The sequence below is a fragment of the Grus americana genome, chromosome 5, assembly GCF_028858705.1.
Source record: "Grus americana isolate bGruAme1 chromosome 5, bGruAme1.mat, whole genome shotgun sequence".
Lineage (NCBI taxonomy): Eukaryota > Metazoa > Chordata > Aves > Gruiformes > Gruidae > Grus > Grus americana.
This window is the reverse complement of record NC_072856.1, coordinates 14,967,174-14,979,446: the sequence shown is the minus strand read 5'-3', so window position 1 is coordinate 14,979,446 and position 12,273 is coordinate 14,967,174. Positions and strand designations below refer to the sequence as shown.

General features: G+C 37.9%; 1 protein-coding gene across 11 annotated transcripts in view; it reads left to right on the top strand.

Annotated features, from left to right (window-relative positions):
* Nucleotides 1-12,273, top strand: part of SOX6 (SRY-box transcription factor 6) — a 374,241-nt gene that overhangs the window by 294,192 nt on the left and 67,776 nt on the right. For all 11 annotated transcript variants that reach the window (XM_054827505.1, XM_054827506.1, XM_054827508.1 and 8 more), the window contains one exon: nt 11,109-11,258. In XM_054827505.1, coding sequence (XP_054683480.1) covers nt 11,109-11,258 — 150 coding nt within the window. The remainder of the gene's footprint in view (nt 1-11,108; nt 11,259-12,273) is intronic.

Here is a 12,273-nt window from a genome sequence, read left to right as displayed (position 1 = left end):
GAACTGCATTTTCAGATCCAGGCTGTAATCTGTTGGGAGAGGAATAATAATAATAAAAAAAAAATTAGAAGGCACCATTTACTGAAATTCTTTCTAACTAAGCTGTATTTCAATGGGCCATTTAATGCTCAGATGGACAAAGGTATTACTTCAGTCACTGAATTGTATCAAACCCTTTCTCAGAGGCCCAGTTTAAAAACTCTACAGGAAAAGTGGCTTAGCATCATATTCTCAGCAGACCAACACTCAGTCTGTTTGGAAAGGGAAAAAAAAAAAGAAAAAAAAAAAGAAAAAAAAAAAAAGAGTGAAATGAGGTGAGACACAACCGCCAAGTCAGTGAGGATTTTTGCCTCTCCCTCCAGTCAGTGGCTTCACAGGGGAATTGCTCTTCAGAAGGCAAGAGCTCCAGATTCGCTACAGAAGGCTTTCAAAAATTTATTTATTTGTTTATTTATTTTAGTAGCTGTTACTCTGTTCCCCCTGGTCAGCTTTCGGCCTGCCCTTTGCTCTTTTCTGACATGGCAGAAATATAGTTTTCTCTCTGGGGGACTTAGGACCAGTACCCACACTTTACAGGGTTAGATTTTTGACTTGGTCACATTGGAAGAAATAGAAAGTCTCATTTAAATATCACAGGCTCTGACACTTGTGAGCTGAGTAGTTATTTTATTTCAATAGAGCCAACGTTAGATATATTCTATGGTGATATAAGACACTTAATGTACCGTCTGAACTTTAATGGTATAAAAATTGTAGGATACGTTTTTGAATTCATATTTTTTGCAGAGAATAAACTTTTCCTTTGCAATTTTGATGCTGTCTCACTAAAAATTCCCAGCAGCCTCACAGGGTGATGGGGTGACATTATATCTTAGAAACTCGTAAAGGTGCTGTAAAACTAATAAACCAACAGCTTTACTTCCCAAGGGGAAACAAATACAGTATTGCCAGGTGCCAGATTATATACATTGTCTTAGCTACTTGCAGTGATCGATAATTTATTTGAGCTCTAAGCATTCTTTCTTGGTTTTGCCCACAGCTTTACAGTAAACAGGCTGCAAACAGGCAGTTGCTGAGAGATTATATTTAATTGTCATACTTCAATGAAATCAAAGCCATTGGATTTCTAAGGGGCACGATCTCAGGAACAATGCCTAAATGAGAGTTGCCTACATTTAGGCAGCAGAGTGAGCTGTTTTGATGGCCATTTCTACTTCATTACGTCAAAGCAAGATGAGGTCAAAAGAATGAGAAATACAGTTTGCAAACGAAACAGGAATGATTTTAAGAGCACCTTAATGCACATGTGCCTGAAGGCAAGTTAATTCTTTATTGCACGGGTGCGTATATTTTAGCTGTCTGGCTTTTCTCCAAATTTACATGACTTTAACTGAGAGAGACTTTGGGATTGGATATCTTTGCTGTCAGGCCGTGATGATAAACAGGTGGGGACAGGGAAAAGTGAGCGAGTGAGTCTCTGAAGGTGGATCTTACTGCAGGTATCTTCTCATTCCACTTGCTCCTTTACCCCCCCACCCCCAGAACATCAGCATGAGCCTAGAGGCCAGAATGTATTCTCTGTAAATCCTTTATTTAAAAATAAGCAATGTTAATAACATTTAAAGAAAAATTAGTGAAATGGTAATTTCATCTTCAGTTTACATTTCCCATTACATTAAAAATTTAAGCAGATATTTTATAGCTGGCAATACATATTCAGGTTCCCCCAATGCAAGCTCATACTATGATGAATAAAACCAAACAAAATAATAGTGCAGGAACCACAGCATGCAAGAATAAGTCAGGGACAAAAAGGTCTGTCATTTCTTCAGAATACACGCCAGTGCGATCATTTGGTCCATTCATATTTTGAGCAGGAGCTATCGGATGTGCTGTGGGATGCTTCTCTATAAAGTAATGAAAAATTGCTTCTCCAAAAGATGGAGGGAAGAAATTAAAATCTATGAATAATAGATACAGTTTTGCTATTTTCCGCAGCAGAAGTCTGGGCCTTTGTTACTGACTTATTTAACAGATCCTCTTAACATCTGTCCAGCAGACTGTGGACTTTATTAGCAGACAAGAGACCCACCAGATTTAGAGCCTGCTGGGTGCGTCTTCATCTTCACAGCTGTGGATTAACTCAGACTTTCCAGAAGAGGACAACCATATGGGATAATTGGTGTCATTGGGTAGCTAAAAAAAATATGAAGAAACAAATGTCGTCCAAACACAATTCACTGTTTTTACAGTCACAATTACTAGTCTGTTTAAGAAATAAGAAAGGCAGCATTACACTAAAAAAAGAAAATCTATTCATATCTGTGTGGGAACCTAATCAGGCTCTTGTTTCCAATGACGATGGCTCCACAGTCGCACCAGGTCTGCAACAAGAATGCTCCTTTTGTGTGCCGATAATGTGGAAGCGATAAAATTTCCTATAAGAGACATATGTGTTTACATCATGAGATGTGTTATTTGACAAAACGCTTTGTTCTCTGCATATTTTCCATGCAGAGTTTCATGCTGGGTTGTTTTGCTGGAAAGCTTTGATTAGCTAGAATTAGTTGCTGAAGTAAAATAGACACTTTTGTTTTATGAGTCCTCTTGCTGAGCTGTAAATTATAGTAAAACATATAAGGAGTGACAGAAAGAAGTGCTGATTTGAACCTCTGACCCATGATCGGCATAAAAACATAAGATAACTCTTTCAAAGGACTACTGAGAGCCATAAATATTCCATGGTCCACTTAAAGTTAGGCCCTTTTAACAAAATAAAGCTGTTATTTTGCATAAGGGGATCTTGACTGCAGTACTACAACAATACAAGCTGCAGTATCTAAAATGTGTAGAGATTCTTTTATTTTCGGTATGGGTTGGCCATTATCCGCAGCAGGGCAGTAGAGGCGATGAGAGCGATTTTTTTCTTTTTCTGAACCAGTACAATGAATTTGTGGTCAGTAAAAGGAGTTGGAACTGGCAGACACTCAGTGGTGAAATTAGGTGTCTGTTACTTTGCAGCTTGAGAGAGAAGAAAAACAGGCATGTGTATCTCCGAAGGAGACAGGAATTGAGTGGAATTTAAGGTCACATAAAAATTTGCCTTGACAATATATAGAATAGCAACTGACAGACACCGAAATTACAAGTGTTAATGGTTCAAAAAAATCTGAGGTGAATGAATATGACTAACTGGTAAAAACATTCTTTTAGCTGAGAGAGAATTTTTTTCAGTAGATGAACACCTGAACATCTAGGGAAAAATGAAGTCATCTAACTCCATCTGTGACTACAAAATGCATTATTTGTATTTTCACAATTACAGTTAGTTTGTTTGCACATATTGGGCTGTAATAAATCTGAGAGCACATTAGCCAGCAAGTGCATAAATAATCACTGCAACAATCTTTGTTATTTTGACATTAGTTATGATAATTCATTAGCTGCCTGTTTGTGTTACACCTTAATGCCTTTTTGCAAAGGTATTTGATGCATTATTGTAAGAAGTAGAGGGTATTCGCACTCTGTAACAATGAGCGGACTCGGTGGTAGGGTGCTATATGGGAGTTTAAAATCAGAATGTTATGTCCACTATGGATAGGTTAGGCATATACAAACAGGGGAAAGAAAGGCACGATGCTGGTAAAAGGAAACCATGTATGTATATTGTGACACTTTTCTCTGTAGAGAAAAAGGAGTCTTTGTGGTGTATTGTTACTTATTATTTATCATATTTCTAAATTAAACACTTTTCCCTAATTGTTACTCCAGCTTCCTGTAGCTGTACTTGATTGATGCCATTTCAGATATACCCATGTAAAGCCAAATAGTTCTCAGTTATTTACCATAACCGTGTGAGTTAAGTTGATGTTGCAAACTTGTTGGCTCTTAAATAGTAAGCTACTACTATCCACGTGGTGGCACATGTGAAAATGAGAGGAGGGTCTAGCCCACAGTACTAGCAGATCTGTAAAACTTACCTTATTTTGATTTGTTAACATTTTTCTTAGAACAAACCAAGAAAATGCTACTGAGACATCCAAATTTCATGAAAACAAATGTATAAAATGCACTGTTTTAATAGGTAGCACCTGCACAAATATATTGTAAACCAAAAGACAACATTCACTTTTGGCATAAAATATTCTTATCTATTAATTTGAAGGGATCTTGTTTTCATCAGCAAAAGCTTTGATTTTTCAAAGTTTTAGTTTTTTAAACTCAAGTAAGAGTTGCTTTCGTGTGTATGTACATTTCTTTTAAAAATTTTATATGTACCTTTCCTTCTCTTTCTCCTCCTCCTCCTTTTTCTTTTGTGTGGAGAGAACTCCTAGGACACAGATGCTGAGCTGTGGAAGGTGTTTTTCTGGTGATGGCATCTGGCTTCTTGGCAGACTCCACAGGCAGTAGCTGCCTTCAAGTTGCCCCTGGGTTTGTCACATGGTTAAGCTGCTGATGAGTTACTTAGGCTGTCTTGCGTTTCTGGAGGTCGTTTTCTGTTAACCTACTGCTCACTCTAAGGATCTGCCTTAAAAATCATCTTAAAACATCTTAAAAAGACAAACCACCATGTGCTTTTTTAAAAAAAAAAAAAAAAAATATATATACACACACACACGGAAGCAAGTAACCCCATTTCTTACCTTGGTGCTAGTGTTAGTCATGGAACGTATTTAGTGTAAAAGACATCCCAATACAAAAAATGACATTTATATACAAAAATAGGAAGGAGTAAGTACAATTAATGTTTCTTTAGAAACAGTTCTTGCACTTAGATTAAGAAGTGTGTGAAATTTTTGATTAGGATATTTGTGCTTCTGTACTACTTTTTGAAAAGATTGCCTTGCCTGAACTGCTGAAGGCTTTACCAGTGACATCGGGCTCAGGTCAGCACTTAACCTTTATTTCCCTTGTTATTATCTATGACACTCAAAACATGGGTTTGAGCACTAATCCATTCTTCCTCCAAATGGAAGAAAAACTTTTTCAGAGACTCTGTTTCTTTTGATCTGTTTGACATCAAGCTTATTTTAAGCACCTCTACACCAATAATAAAAAATAAGCAGTCCCACTGAAGGTGGGAATTTTTGTTTTGGGTAGCTTCTTTTCAGAATAATGTGCTGGAAATAGTAAAGATGTCGCTGGTTTTGGTGAGCTTGTGAAAACCCTCTGTGATCAGTTGTAAGTATTATTATTGCATGTTATATACTCAGAAAGAAAATTCTGGAATTATAGCTTTGCAACACTACGTACTAAATATACTATGGAAAAAAATAACCGCATTACCTCTTGTAGTGCAGGATTTCAACAGCACTTGCAGTCACTCCTTAGAGTTTTTCATCTTTAGAAACCAAATTACTCATTGTCTAAATAGCTGAACTTTCATCTCTATAAATAAGATATTTCAGCTTTGCACAATTCATTTAAAATGCTGACAAATAAGGATTCTCACTTGATTCTCAGTAGTTTTATTGTTCAGTTTCATTTACTGTAGCAAATGTATTTGCTGAAGATGTAACATAGGGCTTGCATTTTTAGTAATGGAAGACTTTAGAATTAATCAGGGTCCATAAAATTTAGCATTTGTTTCTGAGCAAAACCACATAATTTCTAGCCCCTTTGGAGAAATAATGTACAAATACAGAAAAAGAATGTCTTTTCATTTTGGTCATAAGTCTTTTAGTAAAGCAAAATAAAAGGGTAAATGTTTCTACAACAGATCCCTCCTTTCTCCTTGAATCAAGCCCATTTCTGCTGAATTTCTTTGTGGGCCATCTTCCAAGTACATCCATTGCAATTCATCGTGCTAGGCCAGCCCTCATCACCTGCACTTTGATTATCTGCTGCCACTCTCATTTTTATCTCCATATTTCACACATGGCTTTGCTATAGTTTCTTCAGAATTCTACTGCAAAGAATAACATCTGAATTATAACCCCGCTGCTGTGAGCAAATTCTCCCTCACCAACACAGTCAGTTGAAATGTCTCTAGCCCTTGCCTTTTTGCTCTCGTATATACAAGTGCAACTCCTCTCTCCATTTCCTCCCTGTGCTCAGATATCTAAAGAAGCTGCCTCTCTCCTATGCAGCATTGCATGATCATTTTCTCTTTAGTGAAATATCTTCTCTAAACTTTTTCCATGAGGCTGGTCACTGACAAGCCACTGGTAAGAAGGTTATGATTATCATAATTCTGTGTTAGGTGGTAAAACAGCCTGTCACAAAGTTAACAAGGTGTTGTCAGTGCAAATCTCCCTTAACTCTGTTGATTTAAGGCCCATTCTGTTTTCCTCACCACGTGTTACTTCTGTAACATTCGATTCCCAAAATTCTTCACCTTTTTTCATTTGTTTCTCAAAATTCTTCACCTTTTTTCATTCGTTTAGACACAGGTGCTGTAGCCTACGAAGTAAGTATCGGTATCTGTCATTCGGCAGAGCACGTGTCTAGGAATGTCACAGGCCTATGTGCAAGCAAAAAGTCATACGGGAAAGGGACCTGAGCTAATGAAAGAGTTTTGATTATTGAAACCTAGATGAAAAAACTAGTTGAAAAACTATTGAAAAAAATCTGAAATCTGTGAGAGGATGTGTAAGCCTAAGGCCTTTGTCTTCTGGCAAAGGTGTGAATGAACACTGGCAGCAAAGGCAGTTATCTTTGTGTTACTGTGAAAATATCTCACAAAGACATTGTGAAACTTAGATGGCGTTAAGAAAGGTTTTAACATTTGGATCAGTCAAGATGCTCTATTATTAGTTCATAGTTTTTTTGACAAATTTTAGATTGTGGATGATACTTTTTATAAAAAGAGTGAAATGGAAATAATTCATCAATACCATAGGCAATTTCTGAAAAAGAAAATACCACCAGTACCCCTGAATTATTATTTTTGTTAGTTATTCAGTTCTTCTTGGATGGTAGCTCTAAGCTCTGGCAAAGGTTTAGTATGAATTCTGCTGTTTCCAGGTAAAAAAATCAGTATGTGCTTGTGCTGTGCAGTACACATGCTGAGTATAGTGCTTTCCCACTCATCTGTAACTTTTTTTTGGTAGATGAACGTCATTCAGACTTATAGTGACCTCCAACTTTCATAAATTCCCCTCAGATTTTTAGTTGATTACAGCTGGAATAGTTTCAGTAACAAGTGCTTTAGTCCATCAGCCTGTAAGTTCATAGGTGCATAAATGTGAGACTTCACTTGCCATTGCCTGAAGTGAGACTTGCGGCATTTCAATATCCTACTCTTCAGTGTCAGATCACAACATTAGAAGAAACCTGGTTCTGAAAACTGCAAAACTACATCCTTGCTCACATACCTTAAATGAGCTGGTTTTCAAAATTCTTAGCTATGCAGGAGCACTCAGTAACTCAAAATCAGCACTACTTATATTTAGATGCTGGGAACTGGATTGTAAGAATCTAACTTGGTGACCTTTTAAAAAAATAAAACCCAGGCTATACATTTTTAAGGCTTCTTAAAACAGTCATGAATACTTGATGGTTTTGAATATCTAATTTGTAATCAAGAGCCTTCTGAGTCAGTGGTTGGCATAAGGGTTATGAAAGGCTCTTCTCTTTATGTGCTAGACATACATCGAAAAGATGTCTCAGTGTTTGAGGTAGGTTAATTTTTTTGGTCACTACACAATAGTTGGTAGTTTAGAATTTCAAGTGAAAAAAAATCCATCGAAACTTTTGCTTTTGAGCATTAATACCTAACCTTCAACATTCATTAAATGTTTGGGTTTTTTCCCCCTCAGTCATGCAAATAAAAGCTTCACAACCTGACCATCTCAATGTGAGGTCCTAAATTGCCATTCCGAGCCACAGCAGTGGTATTTGCAAAAATACCCATTTTATCCCTGCAATGGTGATGTGCACGTATTTTTCCAGACTGGCCAGCTCCCCTGGTATTTAAAAGAAGTTGTACAGCCTCCCAGTCTGCACAGCAGTGTTGCTAGCACTAGTGCGCATTCTTGCAAGATTTTCACTTGTTTGTGGAACAGCTTTGTTTTAAAGTCTAAGCAAACCAGACAGCTAATTGCTGTTACTTATTTCACATTTTCTTTTATGGTGTAAACCAAATTTACAGAAATGCCAGGCTGAAGCCAGTACTATGACCTTGAAGTAACCCAGTGATGAATTATACACACACACACACATATATAAAACCCCAAATTTATTTTATTCTCTGTCTCCCATTAGAAACATTTCTTCCTCACACTGTTTGCAGTACAGCCAATACAGCCCTCAACACACTGGGAGGGGAGCAGTGTATAATTATAAACTTATTCTGCTTTTAATGTTTGCATTTCCAAATTCAAATAGATAGTCACTATAACAGCCCACTTTTCTTGTTGCTATCTATCTCTGTGACCCTTAAAGTGCTGTGGACATTTCAGTTGCCAGTCCTGCTGGCACTTGAGTACCAGATCACCGACAAACCCTCCTCTGACCAGCCGTCTCTCTCTTCTCCTTGATCTTGAGAGAGCTGGTCAAGATATGGCTACACCATGGACTGCAGCTTTTAGAGATGATAAACACACTTTTGCTTACTTGTCATGACTAACTGGGCCACAAGCTCCGTTTGCCATGCATGCCCGGTGTCTGTGGCCAGGTGCAGGCAGTGGGGGCGCTGTGGGGTGGCCGCTGTGAGGAGGGGGGCCAGCCGGCTCCTCAGCAGCTCTGCCACAGGGCCCCAGCAAGGCTGACAGCCAAGCTGGTGGCACCTCTGGGAAAATGTTCTCCAGAAAGGGCACAACGCCACACAGGCAGCGAGGAGCGAGGGGAAAAGTGTGAGGAACAGCCCTGCTGGCAGCCAGGCCAGAGGGGGAAGAGGTGGAGGAGTCAGCAATGAAGGAGTGAAGCTGAGGCTGGGAAAATGGCAGGGATGGGGGATTTTAGGTTTTGTCTGTGTTTCTCACCATCTAACTCTACTGTAATTGGCAATAAATTAAATTAATTTTCCCCAAGCCAAGTCTATTGTGCCCATGATGGTAACTGGTAAGTGATCTTCCTATCTTTTTCTTGACCCATGAGTTTTTCCACCTTATTTTCTCCCTGTGCTGTTGAGGAGGGGGAGGCAGAGAGCGGCTGGGTGGGTGGCTGGCAGCCAGCCTGGGTCAACCCACCGCACTATGCTGCTTGCCATTATTGACTATCAACCTTTATGCTCTAAGAAAGACTGAATTTTGTCAAAAGAATAACTAATACTCCACCTTTTTTGCCCTGAAGGCTTACCTGAGAAGGAAGAAGGAAATTCTTTTGAACTTTAGCTGACAAACCTGGATTTGTTTTTACATAGGATTCCTTTCCTGCTCTTGAAAGTGCAATACTCACTACATTAAGTAGTAAAGCTTTAGTCTACTTTTAGTGAAATCTAAGTCATCTTCCCCAGATAGTTGAAGCTGATGTTGAATAGGTTTCTAATTTAAAAAAAAAAAAAAAAGGAAAAGTATTGTAATAGACAAAGTATAGAACGCTGAGAAAGCCATTATGGTCTTTGGATTTTGTCTTTAAGTTGTGTTCAAGTTTATTTTATCATCTCTCTCATTGTACAGTGCTTGATTATTTCTGAGCTGAGAATGTGCGGGCTTTCAGAAGTCTGTGAAATGTGCTTCTTACTCTCATGTAAGCAGAGCATCCTATTAAGCAAGCATAGATTGACCTGAAGAATACACTGAAAGGGATAAGATCCCAGCAGTAGGGAAAAAAAACACCACTTACTATTGTATACAATGCTTCATTTTCATTCTCCAGGACATCACCAAAAGCTGGGAATTTTTTCTATTTTCAATTTTTCTAGATTTCAAGCACATGAAAAATAGTACCTTAGCCAAAATATTCAAACACCATTGATTTCAAAATATTGGCCTGGGATCCTTTTTTAGCCTCTGTGTGGTATTGAAAAGGGGTGGCATCAAGCAAACAAACAAACATGAGTTTTCATTTGTCACCCAGAGTTCTGACTCTGCCCCTCTGTCAGGCGTTTGTCTAGCCACTGAGTCACTGAGCTTACAGTATTGTGTAACTTTCGTTTTCTGTGGAGGCTTGTTATATTAGAAAAATTGTTCCAAAGAAAGCAACAATTATGACATAAGCACATCTGGCTCTTGCAAATTATTCTTTATTAAGCTTTCATTTAATTACATGTGCTGAAAGGTCTGCTTTTGATTACTGTAATTTTTTTTATTTGTCCATCTGAATGATAGTAATGTTGGAAATTACATACAAACCACCTGGCTTTTTTCTCACTAATAAGGCAAAGTTTATATAGATCTATGTGTAGAAGAGGGATTAGGATCTTCCCTGTTTATGGTAGAAGAATTATTGCTGACGCTAATTCAAGGTGAGGGTTTAAATTTGGTCACTGGAAGGAAATTAAACCTATTTGTTTTTTTCAGTAAACACTTTAGATTGGTAGGACTAGTTTATTTTAATGTACAAGTCTTTTATTATGTTTTAGTTAAACTTTTTGAAAAGTTCCATGAGGGTATTTTTGTATTTTCATCACTATTTACAGGAATTTTTAAGGCCTACATTCCTTATTAGCATTTATAGAAGCTATAACAATCACTGTATACCGAGATGGAGACATACCCTGTTGCCTATTTTAACTTTCATTACTATCTAGAGAACATGCAGCATTGCCTTATGGTAGAAAATTATTTCTATGTCAGCCCCCAGTAGACGTTCTGGAGTTGGTGGGTAATTTCTGGGTAAGAACAGAAAGACCTAAAGCATTGTTGTTTCTGACAGGGGTTTGTACCTCCTTTTCATAACCAGCCTTATAATTTTGCCAATTTTGGTTTAGTATTCGGGCACAGTATAACCTTTTGCTCATTACCATGACCATCATTATCAAGAAGGGAAAAAAAAAAAATCAGCCAAAAGTCACAATGAGAAAAATATTGGTGTGTGGGAGTTTTCCAGTCTTTTTTTTTTCTTTTTGAAAATAACAAGGGAAAAACCACAAACAAGAAAGTGCTGAAAAAGAGTCTAAATTCCTTTAAGAGAAGAAACAGCAGAGCAATAAAAATTATGTACATTTACAGCTTCTTTTTTTAGGAATTTTGCAGGAATACATTGTATATCTTCTTGTCTTCCAGCAACTGTATGCCGCTCAGCTGGCAAGCATGCAAGTTTCTCCTGGAGCCAAAATGCCATCTACTCCACAGCCACCAAATACGACAGGAGCACTCTCACCCACTGGGATGAAAAATGACAAGAGAGGGACCAGCCCGGTAACTCAAGTTAAGGTATTTTTCAGTGAAGAAAAAAGTTGGTGTGGAAAAGGGCAGTGAAATTAAATGGTCTATTTAATTGTTTTACAGTTGAAAGTTGAAAGTTCTTCAGTATTCAAATAAAACGTTCCGTTTTAGTGCTGTATTATCAGTGTAGAGAAGGGAAGAGAAAGCATTCACTTCTTGCTTCCAAAAATATCAGGCGTCCCTCTTCCTACCACAGGCAGCACAACAGATTCATCAGTAAAATGTGATATTTTCAAGATTTCAGTTTGTAATCTAGTAATGTGCATAAACGGCATCCATTTCATGAATTGTTTCACATTGAACTTTTGAGCATCGTCAAATATGGTGCTAACTTATATTGTTAGGGCAAGAGAGAGGCTGTAGATCTTCTAATTATTTTACAAATCTCTAGTTGTACTTATTCTACAATTTTGGAAAAAGCCTCACATAAAAATAAGATGTAAGTCAGGACTCCGGGGAAAACATTATGTCACTGCAGATTGATTTGACTTTTGCTGATTTCACACAGCTGCTGACAACTGGGCTGCTCCTTGTTGGTTTTGTGCCATTGCTGAATGCTTGTGCCTGCTTATTCTCACTTGCTTGGAACCAGGCAGCTACAACATGGCATTTGCCAGCAGCTTGAAATGAACATCGTGCACCCCTTGAAATCCGTGGTGCAGCCAGTACCTTTGGGTGGAACTGGCTGGCTTTTATTGCTCTGCTCTCCTGTGGTTGTTCTGAATTTCATGAGACTAAATATGCTGAGAAGCAATTTACTTCAAACTGTAAAAACCCACCAACATTCAGATGTTTTACCAATTTGAGTGATAGCGCTATAAATGCAATACTATTAAAATAGATCTAAAGAGGGCATATAGTGACTTTGTGGAGAGAGAGAGAGAATATGTGGGGTTTTGCTAGCAGCTAACACCTTACAGGCACACAGTCCTTAGTCTCAAATCAGCCTGGGAAGATTTTACTTACTTGAGGTGAGGGTTTCTTTTTTTTATTATTTATTTTT